Source organism: Arachis duranensis, chromosome 4 (assembly GCF_000817695.3).
Source record: "Arachis duranensis cultivar V14167 chromosome 4, aradu.V14167.gnm2.J7QH, whole genome shotgun sequence".
Taxonomy (NCBI): Eukaryota; Viridiplantae; Streptophyta; class Magnoliopsida; order Fabales; family Fabaceae; genus Arachis; species Arachis duranensis.
Genome location: NC_029775.3, coordinates 108,585,896 through 108,587,380, shown reverse-complemented (window position 1 = coordinate 108,587,380; position 1,485 = coordinate 108,585,896). Strand labels below are relative to the sequence as shown.

Here is a 1,485-nt window from a genome sequence, read left to right as displayed (position 1 = left end):
GTGCGTTGAACATTTTCACTGAGAGGATGGGAGGTAGCCATTGACAACAGTGAAACCCTACATACAGCTTGCCATGGAAGGAGCCTTGCGTGTTTGGAGAAGAAGACAGTAGGAAAGCAGAGGTTCGGAAGACAGAGCATCTCCAAAACCTCAACCTGTTCCCCATCACTGCAAAACAAGTACTTATTTCATGTTCTTTTGCTTTTTACAATCAACCCTGATAATTATTGATATCCTGACTAAGAGTTACAAGATAACCATAGCTTGCTTCAAGCCGACAATCTCCGTGGGATCGACCCTTACTCACGTAAGGTATTACTTGGACGACCCAGTGCACTTGCTGGTTAGTTGTGCGGGATTGCAAAAGTGTGATTGCAATTTCGTGCACCAAATACCAAGGGTTACACATCATTTTATAGTTGCTAGGATTGTCTTCTATATATCTCGTTTACAGTGTAACGAGATAAACACATTGCAGCTGACGTGTCATATCTCGTTTACACTGTAAACGAGATACATGGATTGTCATCTCGTTCACAGTATAAACGAGATATGACTACGGAATGTAAAACGATAAATATTTTTAAAATTATTTATTTCAGTAATTATTACTTTCATTTTATTTATTTAAATAAAAAATCCGATGAATTGCTAATTTAATAAACCAAAAACTTAAATTTAATTTGTGCTGTATACTCCCATCATCGAGGCACTCTTTGTGTGGTGCCATGCACTCTTTGTGTGGGGCCATATAACCATATTGTCTACAATATTCATGCCGCAGTTCTTTCAAATTTTTTAGTTCAACCATCTCTTTTACTCTATAGACTATAGTCTATAATACCTTAAATTCTAGTTACTTGATCCTATATATAAACATAACAATTATTCACAACTTCATATTAAAAAGGATAAAAAAAAATAGTAGTCCAAATAGTGCGGTAGCAATGGCTCATCTTGCTAGAAGCATTTTCATCCTATGGCTTCTTACTATGCTTCCATTTTTTGGCAACGTTTTATCAAGGTCATCGGAAATATCTGTGGCAATTCAGAATCTTCTAGAAGACCAGGACGATCTAACGGTTCATTGCAAATCAAGAGATTATAATATTAGGGTGCAATATCTAAAGTCTCATGAACATTTCTTGTTCCATTTTAGACCTAATATCTTTGGAACCACACTTTTCTATTGTAGCTTTGCTTGGGAAGATGGTGTTTGCCGTCGGTTTGATATATATGAATATGATAGGGACAAAACTTATACGGATATCACGTGGCAAATATTCAAAAAAGGACCTTGTAGGTTTATTGAAAATAATGGTCATGATGATAACACTACAAGAAAAAAGGCCTATGGCTACGCTTTTTTTGATAACATTTGCTTTCAGTGGAGTCACAATTCCGGTTGATTATTATTATTATTTGGAATATGATAGTAATTGAGCCATGAACAAGATTTGAACTCATGAGAAGAAGCTTAATTCT

General features: G+C 35.6%; 1 protein-coding gene across 1 annotated transcript; it reads left to right on the top strand.

The window, feature by feature from the left end:
- Positions 1 to 947: 947 nt before the first annotated feature.
- On the top strand, positions 948 to 1,409 carry LOC107485722 (S-protein homolog 3-like). The gene has a single exon (XM_016106260.1). The coding sequence runs from the start codon at positions 948 to 950 to the stop codon at positions 1,407 to 1,409; it is 462 nt and encodes a 153-aa protein (XP_015961746.1).
- Positions 1,410 to 1,485: the final 76 nt, after the last annotated feature.